Source organism: Epinephelus fuscoguttatus, linkage group LG1 (genome assembly GCF_011397635.1).
Source record: "Epinephelus fuscoguttatus linkage group LG1, E.fuscoguttatus.final_Chr_v1".
NCBI classification, from domain to species: Eukaryota; Metazoa; Chordata; class Actinopteri; order Perciformes; family Serranidae; genus Epinephelus; species Epinephelus fuscoguttatus.
In genome coordinates, this window is record NC_064752.1 from 15,049,716 (window position 1) to 15,070,300 (window position 20,585).

At 39.3% G+C, this 20,585-nt stretch overlaps 2 protein-coding genes across 5 annotated transcripts; one reads left to right on the forward strand and one right to left on the reverse strand.

Moving 5' to 3' along the window:
• Window positions 1–4,090: 4,090 nt before the first annotated feature.
• rplp2 (ribosomal protein, large P2) lies at window positions 4,091–6,771 on the forward strand. Its single transcript, XM_049579149.1, has 5 exons — window positions 4,091–4,172; window positions 5,943–6,066; window positions 6,151–6,199; window positions 6,290–6,385; window positions 6,638–6,771. Exons 2-5 carry the CDS (start codon window positions 5,944–5,946, stop codon window positions 6,712–6,714), a joined length of 345 nt encoding a protein of 114 aa, XP_049435106.1. The 5' UTR covers window positions 4,091–4,172; window position 5,943; the 3' UTR covers window positions 6,715–6,771.
• Window positions 6,772–11,249: 4,478 nt separating this feature from the next.
• LOC125890382 (uncharacterized) lies at window positions 11,250–17,057 on the reverse strand. 4 transcript variants are annotated; one of them, XM_049579005.1, is made up of 6 exons: window positions 16,671–17,057; window positions 14,629–15,257; window positions 14,416–14,526; window positions 14,038–14,099; window positions 12,070–12,336; window positions 11,250–11,917 (listed from the first exon to the last, which is right to left on the reverse strand). In XM_049579005.1, exons 1-6 carry the CDS (start codon window positions 16,682–16,684, stop codon window positions 11,882–11,884), a joined length of 1,119 nt encoding a protein of 372 aa, XP_049434962.1. In that variant the 5' UTR covers window positions 16,685–17,057; the 3' UTR covers window positions 11,250–11,881. The 4 variants fall into 4 exon arrangements, with proteins under 4 accessions (XP_049434962.1, XP_049434953.1, XP_049434946.1 ...); XM_049578996.1 differs by having other exon boundaries at window positions 14,629–15,260; window positions 16,671–17,056; XM_049578989.1 differs by lacking the exon at window positions 16,671–17,057 and having other exon boundaries at window positions 14,629–16,664.
• Window positions 17,058–20,585: the final 3,528 nt, after the last annotated feature.

Genomic DNA, 20,585 nt, shown 5'->3' on the forward strand with positions numbered 1-20,585 from the left:
TCCTAAAACAGCTGCAAAACAAAGATTGTAAAACTTTAAGATCTTAACCTCCTGAGACCCAAGCTTTTGTTTCAATGTCTCCTAGCTATTTAGGATAACTAGGACCTGGAAAGTATAATAAAAACTAAGCATTTTCTTTGAACAGTAGGTAGTATTTGAAAACAAGAGGTGCTCATATGGGGACATTGGGTTTGTTTTTTGTTTGTCACAAGTGTGCAACAAAATATAAAACTGTTCATTTCAGTGCCTGAAAATTGTTGTGCAAAAACAAAATTGCAAGTAATGCAACATACGTTCAATGCTCTGTAACTCTATAGCTTAGGGGTCACTGTTCAAGTCCAAAACTGATATCTTAAGCACTATATTGTAGGCAACTGGACTCGCTTGAGTTTCTTGAAGACGTTTCATCCAAAAAGCTTGGAAAGTTCTAACAGACTGGTGCAGAGTCGCAGACTTTAAACTCTATGTGGGTGTGAACCCTTAAAGAGTCACTGAGGTCACATGAGTTGTTGACCCATCTGGCCATCGTGTGTTGTTCGGGTCAGATTGGTCGAGGTGTGGATGGGTATTAAGTCGTCTGGGGAAGGATGCCAAGACTGCATTGTAGGTGGGTGATAAGTGGTGTCGTAGGCCACCTCCTCTGCTCAAGAAACTCAAGAAAGTCTAGTTGCCTAGGATATGGCCCTTAAGATTGCCTTGACCTGGATGTCTGAGAATTTTCACTGACACATCTAAAGCTGTTAATTTCAATGCCTGAACATGGCTGTACAAAAACAAAATTAAACAAAATTTTCCCTGGTACATACTCCAAGCTAGAAATGTCCTTTTTTGTCTGTAAGAACAGTCTGTCGCACCTAATGCTGTGATAATACAAAGGTCCCATTGTCCTCAAATAAATACTTTCTAATAAGCAGGGTCTTAGCTTGTTCCTAAAATTGGTCAAATTTGTATTCTATATCAAATATCAAGCTATATCAAGCATAAATAAACAAGTTTCAACCATATAATTCGATCAGACTTTGAACATTGTACACTTGTTGTGTCGGGATTGACTGCAGACTGATTTGGCAGAAAAAGCCACCATCTTGTTTTTAGTGTCTTGTGCTCTTGCTACCACTAGATGGCACATAAAAGTGTCCACAAACAAGGACAACAGGTCCAAGTTAAGCAGAATTAAGTATAAGGTGCAGCCATCCAAAAAATTCGATGTTCTCATATGAGGATGCAGGGTCGCAGGAGGGTAAGTTTCCAAAATCAATACTTTTATCCAATCCTTTTTTTTTTATCAACTAAAAAATTTATTTTGTAGGATCAATCCAAACTAAGATGGCTGACACAGACACACCGGAGGGTGTCCAGGACCTGGAATCTCCGGAGGAGGAGCTGGATGACGAGCAGACAGCCTTGCTACACTTTGGAAAATACTGTGAAGCCCGGCGTGCGCTTCCTTGGGACCAGTGGACCTTCAGAGAAAAGGCAAACTATTATATGGACCGCATCTTCCTTGGGGTCTTGATCATTTTTTTGCTCATGTTAGTGGGAGAATGTGCCTATAAAGTGTGGTACGTCACAAACGTGAATAAGATTGCACAGTTGGTGTCAGACTCGGTGGTGTCTCTGTACAACTGGCTCTTCACCCAGCAGAAACAGGAGGAGCTGTTGGAATTGTAGGTTGTTAATGAAGCTTTTTTTTTAGTGTTTTCTACAATGTTTTAGGCACATGTGGTGTTACAAATGCTCAGTAAGGATTTAAGTCATAGCTCTTCTATTGTAACTACAAAAACAGCAATGTATTACTGATTTCTGAACGACATTTTTTGTGGTGAATTAATGGAAATAAATAATGCATGTAATTAACCGAATTATTGTTCTGTCATACAGTGTACTGCACACAAGCTTTATAGCGTCCCCAACGTCTGATGATTGTCCTGTGGTCCTGTGGTTTTATTCTTTTATTAAAAGTTGCTGTTATATAGTATAGTATATAGTATTTTCCAAATTAAAGGTCCAGTGAGTAAGATTTTGGTGGATCTAGTAGAATCTTGCAGTGAGGATTACAGATTGCAACCAGCTGAAACTTCTCCCAGTTCAAATTCCTTCAATATTCATTGTTCAGGAGGTTTTTACCAGGAGCTGAATTATCCACAGAGGTCTCTTCCTCTCCAAAACAAACAGACCAGGTGATTTAAACCAGTAAAAACACTGAATAAAGCAGTTTCACATAAAAAAAAAAAATCGTTTTTTTTCCCTACGCTGCCCATCACAGAGAGGCTGCTGTGAAGTGTGAATGGCCCTATCTAGAGCCCGTGTTAGGTTTCTCCATCTGGGCTACTGTAGAAACAGGGTGGTGCAACATGGCGATCTCCGTGGATGAGGACCAGCTCCCTATGTACATGTAAACAGCTCATAAGGTCACAAACCACAGCTATTCTTATTTCCAGGTGATCATACATAAAAGAAAATATATTTATTATATTATGTTCCATTTCTTCTCATATACCCCCCTTAAATCCGACACACTGGACCTTTAAATGAATTCAAGAAATAATCGTGAGGGAGTTTAACTGAGCTCTGACATGATCAGTCTCCTCTACTCATTTACTCAAATACTGAACAGTTGTGAGCTAGTTGTACTTTACTTTAGTATTTCCATGTTACTCTAAATTCTACTTCAGAGGAACATATTGTAGTTTTGCTCCATTACATTTTATGTTACATCTGTAGTTACCAGTTACTTTGAAGGTTATTAAAACGCAATATAAGATCCATTCTGACCAGTTCCAATGTTACAATGCTGGAGAAGTGCATCAGTCATAATAATCCAAAAATATAATATTATATTCTAAAAGGGAAGGCTGAAGGTAAGGGGAGGAGAAAAGGTAAGGAATAAAAGAAAGAAAAAACAAATTACAAATACTCTTGCATACTTACAGAGGTGGAATGTAACTAAGTACAAGTACTCAAATACAGATTTTAGGTATTTGTACTTTATCTTCCTTTCATGGCACTCTATTTTTCACTACACTACATCTCAGAGGGAAATGCCATACATTCTGCTCCTCTACAAGTATCTGACTTAAGAAATTTGCATATAAAACATATGAAGACATAATAAAATATAATGCTTTATTATAAATTAAACTACTCAACAGTATAGAATTTCTGCAGCAGAAATAATTACTTCATTGATCATTTAGTCAACTGACAGAAAATAGTTTGGCAACAATTTTGATATTTGTTCAGTCATTTGTAAATGCAGAAAAAATGTTTAAAAAAAAAAAAGACAATTTATTATTGTAGCTTCTCAGATTTCAGATTTTTGCTGATTTACCTTTTATCTTAGATGTATAATAATCAAGTTTTGGTTTTTTTCTGCATTGAGTACTTTTCATTTTAATACTTCAAGTACATTTTCCCTATTATACTTGCATATTTTTACTTAAGTAACATTTTCAGCGCAGGCCATTTACTTGTAACTAGGGTTGCAACAGTATGAGGTTTTCACGGTACAGTAACCATCTCAGAAAATATTGCGGTATCACGGTCTTACAGAGTTAATATTATGATCAGTCAGAGTGAAAATAAAAGTGTGATTGTTTTTTGAACAAACGTTTTATTGGCATAACTGAAACTTGAAACCATTTTGTTTATGGAAGTACGTGTAAAAATTCAAGAAAATGTACACTGTATGAAAACAGTCAACTTTTATACCATAACATACCTTGAAACCTGTATATCACAGCAAGTCTACTTGTAACAGAGTATCTTTACAGTGTGGTATTTGTACTTTTACTCAGCTGCAGGATGTGAATAGATCCTCCCTCACTGCTCACTTGTCATAAACAGTTTTTATTGCCAGTGTCAGCGGAGATCATCTTATTGCACCACATTACAATAATAAAAACACACAATACTAAAAATAATAATAAAATAAAACAATGAATTTAATTATACTCTATTCTATATTGTATTTGCAGGTTAATATTAAATACAGTTGCAGTAAATAATGGGATAAATGTGACAGATTTCTCCCATTGATGTTATCGATATGTCTGTCATCCAAATGGACCAATGAAATCCACGCATTCCACTGCTCTATAACTTCCGGTACCTCCCTCTTCCTCTTCCGGATTTCCTAGCGTGACCGACGTTTCGTGTCTGTTTAGACTTAAGTAAGTCAATATTCAATCAATCAATTTAAACAGTGTATGTAGATATCATGTTGTTTCGCTGTGTGTTTAATGCGACATGTTCGTAACGGCTGGTTTTAATCCCTAAAATATGACGCGTTGCCGGAGCAGCAGCCGCTGTCAGAAATGGAGGGCTGTTGGCGTTGTAGGAAAAACACTGTCCGCCATGCTGTCTGTGTTCGCGCTAAATCACATGTATCACAGTTGTTAGATGCCAAATTGCTGGGGGACTAGAAAGCACAGCTGAAAACGATACAATACCAACTCTTAACACTGACCTCTGATTTTTCACGTAGTTGGGGTGTTAGCACCGTCTCAACACATGCTAACAGCTAACGGAAGCTAAGCTAACGTCTGACTGGGTTCCTCCCTTATCATGTTCACTCGTTCATTAGAGAGAGAAATACAGTATTCTGACCAAACATGGTGTTCTGGTGTAACTGAATTGTTATGTCTAACGGTGTTTAGTTAATGTACGTAAACCAGGATGTCCTTACATGACTGCTGTAGTTATAAATAAACCTGCTGAATGTTGAAAGCAAAGCAAAGACTGTGAGCCTCCCAGTGGTGATTGTGAGCAATGAAGTGAGATACAGGTACAATACTGCATTTAGATCCTTTTTAGGAAAGATCCTTGCACGAGTCTAAGAATTATCGTACACAGTTACAGCCAACTTTGTACATTTTACCACATGAGAGCTAATGTTATTTGTTAGTTAACAGTTAATTGTCAAGAAATACTAAGAAATCTGAATCTTCCTGGTTTTCTCTGTGTGTCAAAAAACCACATCTTTGGGTCTGTACTGTCGCTCAAACAAAATAAGCAATCTGAATGTCAGCTTGGGTTTTAGGTGATTGTGATGAGAGGCTTTCTTGCCATTATTGTGCATTTTATATTCCCAAACCAGACATTCATATAATAATCAGCAGATTAATTGATGATGAAAATAGTCCCTATTTGAAAAAAGAATCCATTATTGATTAACAGTTATATTAGTAGTAATAGCTGTAGTTTATTTTGGTCAATATCTAACTTATATAAAATATACACAAGGAAAAAAGAAATAGTAAAAATACTGATAACAATAATAAGGCGGGACTTTTTTTAAGCAGTGACAAACCAAAGCAAGTGAAGCTGATCGAAAAGGTGTGGGCTGAAGCTTTAGCTTATTTCAGATACCCCTTTTACAGTAAGAGTTTTGTACATCTTTTTAGATCTATACAACGCAGATGAAAGAAACAAGCAGAATATATACTGTTTCATAAAGTCCCAAATAAACATTCATATACACACTAGTGTTTTATATTTGTTAATCATCTTATTCAAAACATTTCTAAGTCTGTTAAGTGTTTTATATTTCACAGTTAATCATTTGAAAATGTCACAAAATCTGGGACAGTTGCCCATCACACTTGTTCATGTTGACATATTCACACTGCTTGTTGTGTCCATCCAATAGTCCATAACCCAAACATATTGACAATGGTATAAAACAGGAAAAAGCAGCTCATGATTTTAAAAACAGGAACTATTTTGTCAATTTATCTTGAAAGTTTTTGGTGCATTTAACGCAATTTTAAAAAAAGAAAAAAAAAAGGATGGAAGGCAAAGTTCCAGCAGGTTTTGGAAAGCCTCTGTAGTTGGAGTCTTTCCATTATTTTACCCTCCCAGACTTGGCGTCAGAGTTGCGTAACTGGCAGAGTCGCACTCAAATTGTTCACCTGTCATTTTATTCTCTCTTGTTACTACAGAATGCGTTACGTGGCCGCTTACCTCCTTGCTGCGCTCGGTGGAAACACCAGCCCCACTGCAAAGGACATCAAGGCCATCTTGGGCAGCGTGGGAATTGAGGCCGATGACGAACGCTTAAACAAGGTATGCCATTTTACGGCGTATGTAATGCAGTTAGAAAAACTGAAAATGTTGTGTGGCTTAAAATAATCTCATATTTCTCTGCAGGTCATCAGTGAGCTGAATGGGAAAGACATCAATGAAGTGGTGAACTCAGGTAAGGGTCTCTCAGTGAACATACAACAAAGATTTCAAGATGTCAAAATGAAAGATGGCTAAAAATTGTATTTCTTTCTTTTGTCCACAGGCCTCTCTAAGTTAGCCTCCGTACCAGCAGGTGGTGCTGTGGCGGCTCCTGCCGCTGCAGGTGGGGCCGCTGGGGCTGGGGCTGCGCCTGCTGCTGGTATGTGTCATTCTTATCTTCAATTAATAAATGGATGTTTTCTCTATGTGTAGGATTGCTTTAAGTTCTACGTGGCATTATCAAATATTGTATTTCAATAGCACTGCAAATACTGTGATGCCCTCACAAATGAATCTGTGGTTGCATTTAGCAGCTCTAAAATAAAGATGACTATATTGGGTGTCGGTGCTGCTAAATATTCTTGCAGACATCTGTCTGTAGTGTTGACTGTTGTCTGTCTTGTCTTTCCAGCGGAAGAGAAAAAGGAAGAGAAGAAAGAGGAATCTGAAGAGTCAGATGAAGACATGGGCTTTGGACTCTTTGACTAATCTGCCTTCTCTGTGTGTAAAAAGCAATAAAAATGTAAAAGGTTTACACTCATAAAATTGTCTGTCTGTCATTTTTAATTAGTTTAAGAAAGCTCTCACAACTGGCCACGCAAAGCTAATTATTCCCAAAGACGTTAGCATTCAGGGGTTCTAGAAATAGATAGTCTGGCTTTTGAGGCTTGATGTTGAAAGTTATTTTGCTGCTGGCTAAAAATAGTGCAGACTGAGCAACCCCGTCATCATTAGGCAATCCAGACCCAGCATGTGGTCAGTCTGTCCGGCTGTTAGCTGAAACCATATAATGACTCCAGCTTAAAGGGCCAACACAGAGATGGCCTCACCACCACAATTAAAAACAAGATTGAAACCTGATGCTCCTGTACAGCTGACTGACAGTTTGAGTTGTCATCACGTATGTAACAACACATGGTTATATTTTGTAATCGAGTTTTACATTAGTTTTGTTTGTGAACAGCAATTAAACAGGCCTTTTTTTTTTTAAAACTACGGTCAGTCGAGAAACAAAATGTATTTTTTTTATTTGTAGTTAAGTTTGTAACTATAGCTCAGATTTTGTGGTGAGACAGTTCACAAATTCATTGTTAGTTCGAGCTATAAGAAAACACGTTATTGACGAACTTGTGAATCACAAACTTAAAGTAATAATGATCAGAGGAATAAGAATCTTAATTTATAGAGCACTTTTCATACAAGAGATGCTTTTCAACAAAGATGCTTCACAAAAGCTTTAAGGTCAAGATTGGACACAGACAGTCAATGATAAACAAATAGAAAATAAAAGGTAAAATGAACAGACACCAGTAAGAACTGAACAAATGAAAGAGTAAATGTAAAATAAAGAATTTAAGGGCCACCTGGTGGCTCAGTGGGCAAAGCAGGCATCCCATACACAGAGGCAATGTCCTTGCTGCAGCAGCTGCAAACTCAGTTCCAACCTGTGGCCCTTTGCCACATGTCAACCCCACTCTCTCCTCCTTTCACATTTCGACCGTCCTTTCAAATAAAGGCAAAAAGCCAAAAAAACAATCTAAGACCTACATTTACTGATTAAAGCTAGACTTCAAAAAAGGCTGTCAGCTGTCATCTAAAAATGTTTACTGAGTCTGCATCTCTTAAAGCTTTTGGAAGGGTACTCCATAATTTTGAAGCAATACTAACAAAGGTTGTTATGCTTTGTATGCTTCGTGCACATGTAACTGTGTAAAAACAAGTAAAAGAACCTTAAAATCTATTCTAAAAGATGTAAGGTAAAAAGGTGAAGTAAATGGTATAACATTTCTCATTAAGCAACAACTTAATTAAGCTCCGATAGATGTTTCTCTAGGTAAGATTTTCAAAGGAGAAACAGGACTTGTTTCTGAGATAAAACCCTAACCTCAGCCTCAGCTTTTTAAAGAGAGTATCAACCTGAGGTTTAAAAGACAGGAAGTCGTCAAGCCAAATAATGAGATGTTTCTAACAAGTGACAACCTCTAACTTCTCTCCCTGAGCAGTTATAACATCAGGAGTGTCTACAGGCTTCATAGCATTTGAGAAATGCATAATTTTAGTTTTATCAGCATTTAAAGCACAGGGGCCAATAAAACAGGGGCCTGGTATAGCGCCTGCAAGGACACCTGAGTGCAGCAGTGCATAACCTACACCTCTCTTCCTGCTTTGATGAGCCAACAGTCTGCTGAGAAACAGCAAATATGCTGATATGACAGCCAGGAATCAGACTACGTGTTGTTTTGAAATGTGACTCAATGGCTGTGTCACAATTCATCCTTTGTTATTTCACTTTTTGATACAACATTGATTTATGACAGCTGACTGAGTCACTGATGCTGGTGACACAATTCTGCTCCCCTGCACTTCCTGTTTCTGTCACACCTGTCAGTCACCTGAATTTGTGTCAACCTACTAGACATGTCCAGCTCTAAACGTCACATTTCACACTGGAGGACAAACAACTCCTCTGAACGGAAACGTGATTTTCCAGAGCGTCACTAGTGGCGTGACAAGAGAGTGAAAAACAGAAATAGCAAAACAACAATGTGATGCTGTAAATGCAGCGTCAGCCGAGGGACACACAGGAACTTCAATTAAAAGGAAATTATTTTGAATGCACATGATATCATCCAAGGGTTTTATAGTCCTAAATGGGATCAATAAGCCAATGGTATGTCCTTAGCCCACGAATTTAACGACCCAAACATAAGTGAAGAAACATGAACAGAAGGATTCAGCTGCACAATTCACATTAACACCAACTAGATTTGTTCATGGCAGTGAGTGAGGACACCAGGACGACTGTTTTCATGCATTCATTGCATCTGCTATCTCTTTTCCCTTACGTGAGTACATGTGTTGCATAACACTGTGCTGCTGGATGCACAGGAATCCCCTGTGAGCCCATTAGTTCTGTCACGGCAGGATAATGGAGCAGCCCTCTGTGCTGGTGGAAAGGCCTCCTGCCTGCAGGGGAACCTGTTCCACAGGTGAGAGCCATCACTGCACGCTTTAACCACGCAAGTGACAGACTGTCACCTCTCATAGTTAACCTAGCGTCTGGGAATCTATTATAAATGCTGCAAACAATCTCTGCAGTCTAATTCACACCAACACACATTACTGATGCCGCTGATCAGCTCACGCTGTGCTGACGGCTGCAGCTGTTACTGCCGTGACATGTTAAAGTCAGTCTAACAGGAATGTCCTTAAAAAAAAACATTCTCATGCTGCAGGCTGTTGGCGCTGCAGCTCAGGAAGTATGTTGTAAGATAACAGAGGTGTGGCAGAATCAGTCTCATTTACTCCTCTGCTCTTACCAGCTAGCAGGTTTTATCTAACTGAGCAGTGCCTCTGAACCTTTGGGCTTTTGAGCTCTTAAAATGAAGCGCTGGCTGCTGCTGACCTTTGTCCCCTGCTGCATATTTCTACCAGTGGTGACCTGCTGCAACAAAGGCAGATTTTTGGAATTTTTAAAAAACAGATGAGGTTAAATTATCCAGCGATTCACTGGAAACAGCAACTTAAAGTCTGAAACAGCACACTTAATTTTGTTTGTCTTTCCAAGGTCCTTTTTAACTGTTACATGAGGCTTCAAATTTAATAATAAATAAAGACACTGCAGGCAGTGTGCTTGCGCTGGGGCCCATGGGCTAGAGGGGCCCGATTGCCACCTTTAAATACGCCCATGTTCAAAGAACTCACATTAAATCAAAAATAGTGCAATTTTCTATATATGCCCTCAAACCACCATCATGGTTTTCTGTTTTTGTGAAAGCCCTTGATGGTCTGGCCCCATGCTATCTTGCAGACCTTCTAAGCCCCTATTCCACGCCCAGGTCCCTGAGCTGACCTGGGGCTCCTGGCTGTCCCACGCTCCAGACTTCAGCTCAGGGGTGAATGTGCCTTTGCTGCCTCTGCGCTCAAACTGTGGAACAGCGTCCCCCTTCCAATCAGATCCGCCCCCTCCATTGACTCGTTTAAGTCCAGGCTCAAAACCTACTTTTATTCATTCATAGAGTTTGAGTCCCCCTGATGTTGTACCTGATGTGTGCCTGTGTGAGCTGTGTACCTGACAGTTATGTTGCCTCTCATGTATGTGTTTTTAGCATTTTATTCCTTTTGTACGGCACTTTTGTCAACATGAGTTGTTTTAAAATGTGGTTTATAGAGAAATTTGAGTTGAGTTGAGAATAGCGTGCACTGGAGCCCATCGTAAATACCTTCCGCCACTGCCTTGTGAGCTCCTTTCTTTCCCCAGATTGGGGAACACTGCTCGTTATCTCCGTGACCTCATTACAGGAACTTCCTCTGAAATCCAGTTGTATCTCAGTTTAGGATGACGCACAGGTGCGGTATGCAGGCATGCTGGGGCCTCACAACAAGAGGGTGAAGTTTCTATGCTCTTTCTGTGTTAGTGCGGGTTTACTCCGGCTCTCTCCCACAACCCAAAGACATGCAAGTTAGGTTAACTAGTGACTCTAAACAGGCATGAATGTGAGAGTGAATGGTTATCTGTCTCTGTGTGTCAGCCCTGTGGTAGCCTGAGGACCTGTCGAGGCCACACCTTGCCGAGCAGTCGCATATAATGGATGAATAGACGATTAGTAATTAATCCATCTACTTGACAGTCAGTAGGCCTACACACCCATAATACATGGTCCGGGAAATTCAAAGCATCATCACAAAGTTCAAGTCGCATTTCAACCATTATTTTTCCATTATTATCGTCACACAGATCTAACAACAGTGCTGCTGCCAATTCCGGCAATTACTTTGAATTTATGCCATCATAACTTAAGATTCACAACTTCCTAACAAAGAGCCACAGAAAGGGACACTCCCATCCAGGAGCAACTGCAGTGTTAACCTGCTGCTGTTTGATAAACTCACATTCAGGAAATATAAGTATTAGAGCTTGATGATTATTTCTTGCACAGCTGAAGAGATGTGAGTTCAATAACCAAAGAGTGACAGCTGACAGTGAGGTGTGAGCTCAAAATAACAAAAAAACAAAGCACAAATCTGAGCATTAAATATATTTTATGTAACAATGTAAAATGAATGCCAGCATTCATATCAACAAACATATAAATTATAAAACATTATAGCTTCTATTAAATAAGGTTTTGCTCATTTTGCAATCCTAAAAATATAAAAAAAAATATATTGCACAAAGGTGTTCAGCTTATATACATCATTGCATGTCTCTTTTCTATCATTACAAATCAAAGTACAGGAAGCACAGGATTTAAAGGTGGATTTGTAAAAAAAAAAAAAAAAAAAAGCATCACATTTTTAGTGTCACTGAAACATTGCTGCACGTAGTACGACTGTGCTTATGTTCTCAGTTGATCCCTCATGTGAGACATCGGTCAACACCACAGGCTCAAATCTACCAGAGCCATTCAACCGGTTTTTCAGAAAACATCCTGTTGCAGCAGAATTACACAGGTTTTCTATCACGAAACTGTAAAAATCAAAAGAACACAGCAACAATCTGTTGTTTAGATGCTTAAGTTGTGTGTAAAGTAGCCCACTGTGTTCTTAAAAGAGGAAGTTCATGCTTGCAACACATCCTTAAGCACATGTGAGGTGCTGAGAGAAGTTCAACGCTTCACTTGCAGCAGTAGTTTTGTTTTTGCATGGCTGCCACTCAGTCACTGTCGGACACTGGATGATCAGAACATGCCTGGAAAAGACAAGAGTTTGAAACCAAAGCTCTTATTTGTTCTTATCACAGATATGCTGCACATATTTACATTCAAGCTGAATCATCATGTGTCTCTCTCTCTCTCGTGTTTAATGCTCTCTGATGTCTTTTCAACGGGGTTCGCTTCTTACTTGTTGGTATTCAAATCGGTCTTGTAGATAACGGTTCCCCAGGCCAGTGATGTGGCCTATGCTGTGCTTTTGTTTGGAGAGCCCGGCTATCCTCGCTGTAAAGTCAAGTGTGAAAGCCAGCTTGACCAGCTCAGGTGCAGTCGGTAGGACAGTTGGAGGATTGTGGGTCGGAGATGCTTCTGTTTCGAGATAGGCATCGGCCAACTTCTGGAAGGAAGAGTATGACATCCTCGTGAAGAAGTTGCTCAGGGTGGGGTTGTCTTTCAGCTGGAGGAGACAAGGAGAGGAAGGTAGTCAGTAAATACGGTACACTAGAAGGGATAATATACATTCTCAGTGAAAGGATAAATACACCGTAAACATTGCTAACATACATTTTTATATTTTAGTTTTTCTTCAGGTGACTGGCCAAACATAGATGATGATAATTTCATCTCATTTTAACTTTTAACAATCACACTTTTAAAGCACAATTCAACATGGGCCCTGTTTTCCCATGTGTTTGTGTCTAAGTGACAGATGGGGACAACAGTAGCAAAACAGGCTGCAGTGTCAACACTTGCGCCGTTTGTGCACCGTCCATTTGTGTCCACTAAAAGTGTTTGTTTTCACAACTGACAGGCTCGGATCATTTTTCTAAGTGTCTGACAACTTATGGAAAGGATTCCTAAAGAGAAATACTTTTTTGTTGAAGAGTAAGATCCTTTTGGTTTAATAAGAAACAGCCCTGAAATCGCTATCACCGAACCCACCAGACTCCATTTAAATAAACAGCAATTTTATCATGGTAAAACACATTCGACAGAAACAAAATAAAACTCAAAAAAGCCATCTTGGTTTGTCTTTCCACTACTTCAACACTCATTTTTGGTTGAAATAAACTCTTAATTCACCCAGTTAGATGTGAAAATGTGCTGTCTCTGTACACGCTTAAATTACTGTTTTTTTAAATGGAGTCTGGTGGGTTTGGCAAGGTAATATCAGGTTAAATAAAAAGGATTTTACCCTTAAACAAAAAGGTCTATCTCTGTAGGGATTGTTCCCATCATGTTGTCAGACACATAAAAACAATCTGAGCCTGTCAGTGGCAAAACAAACACTTTTAGTCATCAGAAATTGATAGTGCACAAATGCCCTAATGGTTACACTGCAGCCTTTTACACCACAGCCAGCTGCAGCCTTGTTGCTCAATACTGGACCAGTTTAAAAAACTGTTGTTCTCATGAGACACTAAGACACAAAACCATGTGAAAATAGGATCCAGGTTGAAAAGTAACAAAGCTTCCCTTTAATACTTTCACTTGAAATTAGTTTAATTGTTGATTAATCAAATCAGATCAGTCTTTAAAGTACCCAGACAGGATGAATCACTGTTTACTGAAGCCCAGGGTGATGTCATCAAACTGCTTGTTTGTCAGACCAACAGTCCGTTAAGCAAAGCAGTAACATGACACGCCATGTTGTCAAAGCCGGGCTTGTGATTCTCTTGATACTTTCACTATTGGTATCAGTATTGCACACACTCTCTCAGGGGCTTCCCAAAAGCGTGACGAATGACTGAACTCATGCAGAGGTCAGAGAGGAAGCTCAGGTGAGAACAATAGGAACTGTTTCACCAGAAAAATTTAAAGTAACTCAGGACGTATGAGAATCGTTGTATAAAACAGTGGCTTTTCTTTTTAACTTGAAGCTGTGTTGTGGAGTTTGTACCTTTTATTAACTTGCCTTTATAACCCTGTTTATAGCTTTACTAGTGCGTTTAATTGCTCTCTGTTGAAACTGCTGAAGCACATAAACACTTCGTGTGTGTGTTACTTTGATCTGACCATCGTTAATTCTTTTATAATTAACTAATAGCATAATCTTATCAATAACCACACTCTCTCTGAGGCACTTAAATAAACTTTAATTTAAATATTCCCTAAGTGATTGAACACAACACAGAGTTTCATCAGCTAATATACCAACCTTGTCATCGATGGCATCGCCCTCCACCTTTGTTAAAGCAATGATTCTGTTGAGTACTTCATCTGACAGAAAACAAAAGCAAGAGGAGGTGGAATCAATACGCTGAACAGGATGTCATCTTTGAGTTATTATAATAATACAGAGCTAAGCTGCACGGCCGAGAGAAACGACAGGATGCTGATACAGTTCCTACTTTCACAAAGTCAACACAGCTTCCACAACTCAAATGCAGGTCAAACTACATTCGTCAGAGAAATGCTGTTTGTTGTCTGGTGTGCATTCAACTGCCTGGTTGTGTTATATCACCAAATGTTCTGTTTTAAAAATACTGTCATGCACTTGCCACATTTAATGAAGAAAAGAGAAACTGTTTCTCACCATCAGAGAGCGGCTCAGCTTCCTCTTTTTCTTGAACCTCGTGGATGATTTTTTCCAGTTCCTCTGACATCTTCTCGTAGTACGAGTACGTCGGCTCCACGCTGACCGCATCTGCAAAGACAGGAAAGTTTGTAAATGTACTTCTGCAAAAACAGCAAATAGATTCCCTCTGATTCTGGGTACATTAAACATTTCTTATAAAACAACTCTTACCTTCCACTCGGGTGATGTCAGCAGGGTGGAGATCTTTAAAGGGTTTAGTTGGTTTGGTCACAGATATCAGCCTTTTGGAGAACCTTCGCTTCAGAGATTTTCTCCTCATGGACTTCCTTTTTTGGGAAGCAACTGGAGCTGTGGGCAGGCAGGTGATCGCAGGGTCAGACCCCTCTTCAGCTGAGGAGACCTCGGGGATCTCCGATGGACTGTCGTGCTCTTCGTCTTTTTCATCGCTACTCTTCCGAGAGAATAAACCAAGGAAACTTTTCCAAAGCGAGGGCTTCTTATTCTTCTTTGGCTTTTTGGCGGGTTTCTCTGGTTCTTCAAGACGGATCTTGGGCTGATCTGCTTGAGGTTCGATGGCACTAAACGTACCAATTTCCAGATCGTCTGATCCTTCGGCCAGGTGAAGGGAAGGATCGCTGGAGTGCCGTCTTTGCTTTTTCCGCAATGTCACCCACTTTTCTTTCCTCCCGCCCTTCTTGTCCCCCAGTGCCCCGTCATTTAGGCTGAGGCTGCGCTTGACGTACACCTCCAGCAGACGGATTGTGTCCTTGTGAGGCACAAAAATCAGCTGGCCGTTATTCGGCCTTTGTGTTTCTGTGTGTGTTTCCATGATGGGAAGGCTGCTAGAGAAAGAAAACACCAGCACACAAACAATATAAGAAGATTGCTGCATCAAATGTCTGTTCTCTGTACTCCAGTCAGATATCACTTGTGCACTGAGAAGCTGTTTGAAAGACGGCTTCAGTTTCTAAGACAAAATGCCAAACAATGCTTTGCTGCAGGTTCTAGATTGTGGGGGTGTACAGAATTACATGATAATTACAGGAATATCTTTGGGCTTTGAAGTGCTGATTGGACAAAACAAGCATCCTGAAGATGTCAATTTGGGCATTTTCACTATTTTCTAACATTTTACAGACAAAAAAATTAGTGAACAATTAATCAAGACAATAATCAGCAGCTCAGGGTTGGAAATTAACTTTCTGTCCATCTGCCACCGTGGCTGGTGGACTCTTTTTTGGCCGATGAGTGAAGCTTATCTAGCAGCCACTTGCATATTTAACCAGCATTTGGCCTTTGGTGACTCCAACCCTGCAGCTAAGTAAGTAAGTGATAATTTTAGGAGCAGTAGTTGTGCATTTATTTCAGTCCTTGTTAATGACTCTCCAAAAAGAAGGCATACGAAAAGGAATAAATAACATAATGCATTAAATAATAAATAATCAAAAAGGCTGAAAGTGTAGAACACAAAAAGTCTCATAACATTTCATACACAATAATGATCAGACCTCAGTTTCACATATGTTAACACAAAGACAAAACAAAACAGGCAAAACAGAAACAAAAGCAATAATGAAAGTCGTTGGTTGCATAAATGTTTCGTAGGCATTATGAATTATTGTCTTGTTAAATCCACTAATCATTTCATCGCAAAGCCAGAACTGACACTGTATAATGATGACTGGAGTTTTCGTACAGGTATTTTTTTAGCATTTTATCTATTTATCTTTTTGTTGTCCTGTGTTGTATGTCATATTTTTATGGCTGCAGTATGTGTGTAGAGCCCAAGACAAATTTCTCACCCTGTGGGCCAATGAAGTTGATCTCGATCTTGATCTTAAAACATTTGTTTAAAACAACCACAAGTTTTCAAATAGCTTGTTTGTCCGCACAAGTCTAAAAACCCAGAGGTGTTCAGTTCATTATCACTGCAGAGTTAAAAACAGGAAGCTGGAGCCATTTAACTCCTGCTCAAAAATAACTTCAACAATTCATCATCTGATAAATTTAACCGTGAGTAAAACACTTGCTGATTAATCTAGTCGACTAATCAGTTTGAGACTACAGAAAAACACGGAGTCCTGCAGTAACTGTTGAGTCTTATGACAGTGTTAGGCTCTGGGTATCTCTGCTGCAGAAATGTAAAACGGATTTAAAGACTACAGAGGAACAGGAAGAACTGAAGAAAAATAATGTCTGTAAAATTCTGTAGTTGCTATATTAAAACAGGTTAAAACTGTATCTGAACTCACCTCATCTCCTTCATAAACAGCAGAGTCGTGTATTTTCTTGCAGAGATCGTGTCAGTATACAGTGGTTATTCAAAGTGTCTGAGTCGCAGCAGGTTCGTGTCAGGTTGTATATCATGAAGGGACTCTCCAGGGTGCGTCTACCTGCTCACATTCTCCACCCATGTTTCGACACGTCCTCCTCCTTCCTTACCTGCAGCTGTCCGCGTCATGGTTACTGAAAGGAGGTGGGCGGAGGACGAGGAGACAAACACATCTCTTCCTTACCTTGTACGTCAGGTAACAAGACGCAGGTTTAAACACATTGTTTTGCTGATTCGCTGGAACTCTCGGTGCCTCCGAATTTACTCCTCCCCGGGGTGAGGCCACGTTTCACAGGAAATATCAGCAGCAGAAGCCACTTCCTTTCAGAGACCAGGTTTGGAGGAAACAGCTGAAGTATCCTCGTCAGGGGCGGCGCAGAGGGACGGCAAAGGGGGCCATGACCCAACTCATGCCCCCCTGGTGAAAGTAACAAGATACATGGCTGTTTTTAAGCAAAGATAGTGGCATCTTGTGAAACTAGAATCAGAATACTTTTAAGCAACTTGTAAAGCAGGTGTGTAACACTGTAAGATTCAATTTAAGGAATTTTAGGTGTATTTGAAACCAGCTCCCCTTAGATGCGGCAAAAATATACATGCATTCAATTATTTTTGTCACACCTGCCCCAGTGCAAACACTTTACAAGCAAACACTCAAAGCACTGGACAAAAAACAAAACATCATGTTATCTCCTAGTGTTGTAGTACTCGAGATCGGTCTTGGTCTCGAGACCATTTTTTGAGGGTCTTGGTCTCGTCTCGGAATCGAGGGCATTTTTACTCGGTCTTGTCTCGGTCTCGGACTGGGCGGACTCAGCTTTTGAACGAGACCGGTCGAGACCACTACTGATGCTTTTTGTCCGTGCTTTACTGATAAGAGTGAAAAAGACCATCTCAAAAACAGCTAATAACTTCAAATCATTGGTAGCATAAAGATTTCCCCCAGCTGCAGCTGCTACCTGCCCAGTGTCAGTGTGAGTGACTGACACGCCCCCTGCACACAGAGGATGTGTGAACTCAAAGATTTGTTTCATTGTGCTCTGCAACGACAGAGCAGATATTGTTTTTGTTGTTATATTTATTTAACCCCATGGGCCCGAACGACGCATTCACGATTCACACCTGTTCTTCTCTACTGATTTTCTCCGCGATCGTCATAGCAAGAAGCCACACATTAATTATAACTTTCCGACAAGGCCAAGCATTTGTCGGTAGTCCAATGTTTTCACAGCGAAAAAAAATGATAAAGTTACACTAAAATTATGTATAACAGAGCTTTCATACAGCTTTGCACACACAGTACTCTTGGATGGATTTCTCGTAAATGCAGGCTCGCACAGAAATACCACGCATATCACATGAAAGCACAGGACTAGAACTTTCTAGTGATAACACACACACATCATTGTGCTGTCATCCCATCACGCTATAAATCCAGATTAATTGTCTACAAAATAAAAACCTGACAAATTTCTTTACAATCCATTATACAGATCTTGTTATCAGTCACTTCATATAGTGAGGAATATCGTATCTTACCACCTCTTAGGCTTGCGTGTGTTTCTCCCTGTCTATCCACATTTGTTGTCCGGCTTTCAAGATGCAAATATCTCCATATTCTCCAGTTGACACTCCATCAAACTTTGTATGACAAGACCAGCCACTTCACCTTTGTGCACCCAGACAACTGAGGCCTAATGCATGCTGACAGGGCCGTAGTCACCATATACATTGAGGGGGACACATGCCCCCCCACCAATGCCCAAAATGCCCCCCCAATATATAACTGAAACTGAAAAACAAATATTATCTTGGAGGACATCATTGCACTTTGTTGACTGTTTTTATGATCTTAGATGTAAATATTGCATGTGTCTTTCAGATGAAACACATTTTTGACTTGTGAATGAGTCAATGGAATTTCTTGCAATAAGGAAAAAATACTGGCAATTATGTCCGCCTGGCACAAACCACATGTTTTGGACAACTATGAAGTGACAGAATGTCCCACCATCATGGTTCTTATATTGCCAGATTCCAAAGAGTCTCCCCTCTTCATATATGGCAGAATATGTCAACTTCCAACTTGCTATGGTGAGATACATGTAAAAATGTAAGAGTTTAGTCACACGGATTTGTTTTTTTCATTGATAAAATTAATTAATTCATTAATTATATTAATTAATTAAAAATTAATATAAAATACAGTCACATAGAAGGACATGATGGCAAATCTGGATAGCCCAGATTGTCCTGGAAAAAAACAAAACAAAACAAGATATAACATGTGTATGTAGCTTTTATAATGACTGTGATATGAGCTTAAAAGTAAAGGCAATAAAAATACCCCAAAAACACCTAGGGCCCATAGGGTTAAAAGCAAACTTAAATTAAAAAAACTCACATTTTGATGTTTTTTTATGATTTTCCTTTGATATATATGGTCTTGGTCTTGTCTCGGTCTCGACCTCTCAATGTCTTGGTCTTGTCTCGGTCTCGGTACTCTCTGGTCTCTGTAATGTCTTGGTCTCGGTTGGTGTGGTCTTGACTACAACACTATTATCTCCACTGTGACATCATTCAAAGGCATCAGCTACTGACCATTGACAGGTTTGTGTGCCTCGCTAATGCTAGTCTAGTGTACAAAGTGATTAAATACCTGGCTGCTCCACCATTATAATATATAGTAATATATAGTAAGTATAATATATAACTGGAATCAGACAATGGGAGGACATGTAGGACGACCTAAAGGGGCGACTGCGCAGTACAGCATAGATCTACTGAGTTTGGTAGATCAGTCTTCTCAGTGCAACAGCTTTGTTGGTTTTAAATTTAAGATGACATCATAGCTAAAATTATCCCAATCATGTTCCCATCACATATGAACTCAAACACTCAATCTAACAATATGAAATATTTTTATGTCTTTTTTATGTCTACAGGGACTACAGATGAAAATTAGCATACAGCTAACTCTGGTGCAGCTAAGTAGATGTGCACTGTCCCTATTAAATAAAATTAAATACAATTGGGGGAAAAAAAAAAAAAAATCAGAATCAGAAATACTTAAATGAGCTCCAAGGGGTAACTTGTGATTTATTACAGTTGGCACATGTAGAGAATAGCAAATTATAAGACGTAAGAATAAAAGTATGAAATAGAAGTATGTCAATACAAAGTAATGAATTCAATAAATTAGAGTTAAAAATGTGCATTACGCTACAGTGTTAACACTTGTACTAAAAATAGTAGGAATATAATATATAATATATTTCATCTTACCGTGCTGAGTCTGTCAGTGTGTAAAAACATACAAATCTGTGCATTGTGCAATATTACACTGTGTAAACTAGTGCTACATTCAGAAATATAAAATATGTATTGTGCTATAATGGTTAAAACAATATTTATATCAATAGAATAAAGACAAGAATAAGAATAAACATTAGAAATATGTTCAGTTATGTGCACTGTATGTTGAATAACTGCACAGAGTATTTCAGCAGTTGAATTATTGCACGTTTAGGACTGTGAATACATTTTTCCATAACTACACAAGCTGCGTCATATAAAATATCATCAATATTCGCTTCTGAATGTTTTCAGATAACAGCGGTCAATTCTCAACATTTACCGACTAGTTTAAAGGGAATTGGTTTGCAGTGTTGGTACAAGATTTAACACACACAACACAAACACAGCCGATACTACAAGTCTGCACATGTGAAACGCCCACTGTCAACAGTACACAATGCGACATGTAACCTCAGGGCAAGTGTGTGCGTGTGTGTTGATGATGCCTTCAGTAAATAAGTTAGCCTGAAGCTCTTTG

What these genes read in the sequence shown, in the direction of transcription:
- LOC125890382 (XM_049578989.1), bottom strand. Translation starts at nt 15,310, where the DNA reads ATGCAGCAATCTTCTTATATTGTTTGTGTGCTGGTGTTTTCTTTCTCT. An exon ending in GCGATGCCATCGATGACAAG is followed by an intron (nt 12,337 to 14,037) that starts GTTGGTATATTA and finishes TGTCTCCTCCAG; the next exon opens with CTGAAAGACAACCCCACCCT. An exon ending in ACCGATTTGAATACCAACAA is followed by an intron (nt 11,918 to 12,069) that starts GTAAGAAGCGAA and finishes TGTCTTTTCCAG; the next exon opens with GCATGTTCTGATCATCCAGT.
- rplp2 (XM_049579149.1), top strand. Translation starts at nt 5,944, where the DNA reads ATGCGTTACGTGGCCGCTTACCTCCTTGCTGCGCTCGGTGGAAACACC. An exon ending in CAATGAAGTGGTGAACTCAG is followed by an intron (nt 6,200 to 6,289) that starts GTAAGGGTCTCT and finishes TTTTGTCCACAG; the next exon opens with GCCTCTCTAAGTTAGCCTCC. An exon ending in TGGGGCTGCGCCTGCTGCTG is followed by an intron (nt 6,386 to 6,637) that starts GTATGTGTCATT and finishes TTGTCTTTCCAG; the next exon opens with CGGAAGAGAAAAAGGAAGAG.